The sequence below is a fragment of the Penaeus monodon genome, chromosome 19 (assembly GCF_015228065.2).
Source record: "Penaeus monodon isolate SGIC_2016 chromosome 19, NSTDA_Pmon_1, whole genome shotgun sequence".
NCBI lineage: Eukaryota > Metazoa > Arthropoda > Malacostraca > Decapoda > Penaeidae > Penaeus > Penaeus monodon.
Genome location: NC_051404.1, coordinates 17,050,832 through 17,051,585, shown reverse-complemented (window position 1 = coordinate 17,051,585; position 754 = coordinate 17,050,832). Strand labels below are relative to the sequence as shown.

General features: G+C 55.8%; 1 protein-coding gene across 1 annotated transcript in view; it reads right to left on the bottom strand.

The window, feature by feature from the left end:
• Positions 1 to 12: 12 nt before the first annotated feature.
• LOC119585107 overlaps positions 13 to 754 on the bottom strand; it is a 1,233-nt gene continuing 491 nt past the window's right edge. Inside the window, exon 2 of the mRNA XM_037933736.1 lies at positions 13 to 618. Coding sequence (XP_037789664.1) covers positions 289 to 618 — 330 coding nt within the window. The 3' untranslated portion in view covers positions 13 to 288. The remainder of the gene's footprint in view (positions 619 to 754) is intronic.

Below are 754 nucleotides of genomic sequence, written 5' to 3'. Positions count from 1 at the left end.
CGAAACACGCACTGTTTTCAAGATTGCTTTATTGAAAAATATACTACATAGAAATAAATCACAGGCCTGTACACCTCAGCTGTACAAGGCAGGGCGACCAACCCTGAAGGGCTCTGTCGCCAAGCCAAAGGAACATCACGCTCAACGACCAAGTGAAAAGTCATGTGTGGAGAAAGAATTGAAAATTGAAGAAAAGATGGAGAGAATCAGAGTCAGTAATTGAGAAAGCAAGAAAAGGCGGCACCTGTTGCACCAGCACAGCCATCCCCTGGCCCTCTCTCTCGCCCCTTAGTAGTGGCTGCGAGCGACGAGGGGCTGAGCGTAGCCGTAGCGAGGGACGTACGTGGACACGTAGTCGGTCTCGGAGTGCACGATGGGCTGACCCGGGTGGAAGGACACGCCCACGGGAACCTGACGGTGGGCGACGATCGGGTTGATCACGGCGTGGGCGTGAGCCTCGTGGGTGGAGTAGGCGAAGTTTCCGCCCAGACGATGGCTCTGGATGATCGCGGAGTCGTGGGAGGGGGCGCGCACGACCACGGGGCCGCCCACGAGCGGCTGGTGCACTGGGCCCACGTAGCTGGCGGCGGCGCAGGCGGCGAGGAGCAGGACGAGCATCTGAGGTGGATTTGGTTGAGAGGCTTTCGTTTCGCTCTGTCACTATTTTGGGATGGTCGTGTTTGGTTCTTGATAATGTGTGAATGCGGTTTTTAATTTTGGAGGTGGTGGTTTCCATAGGTCGCACAATTGTTGT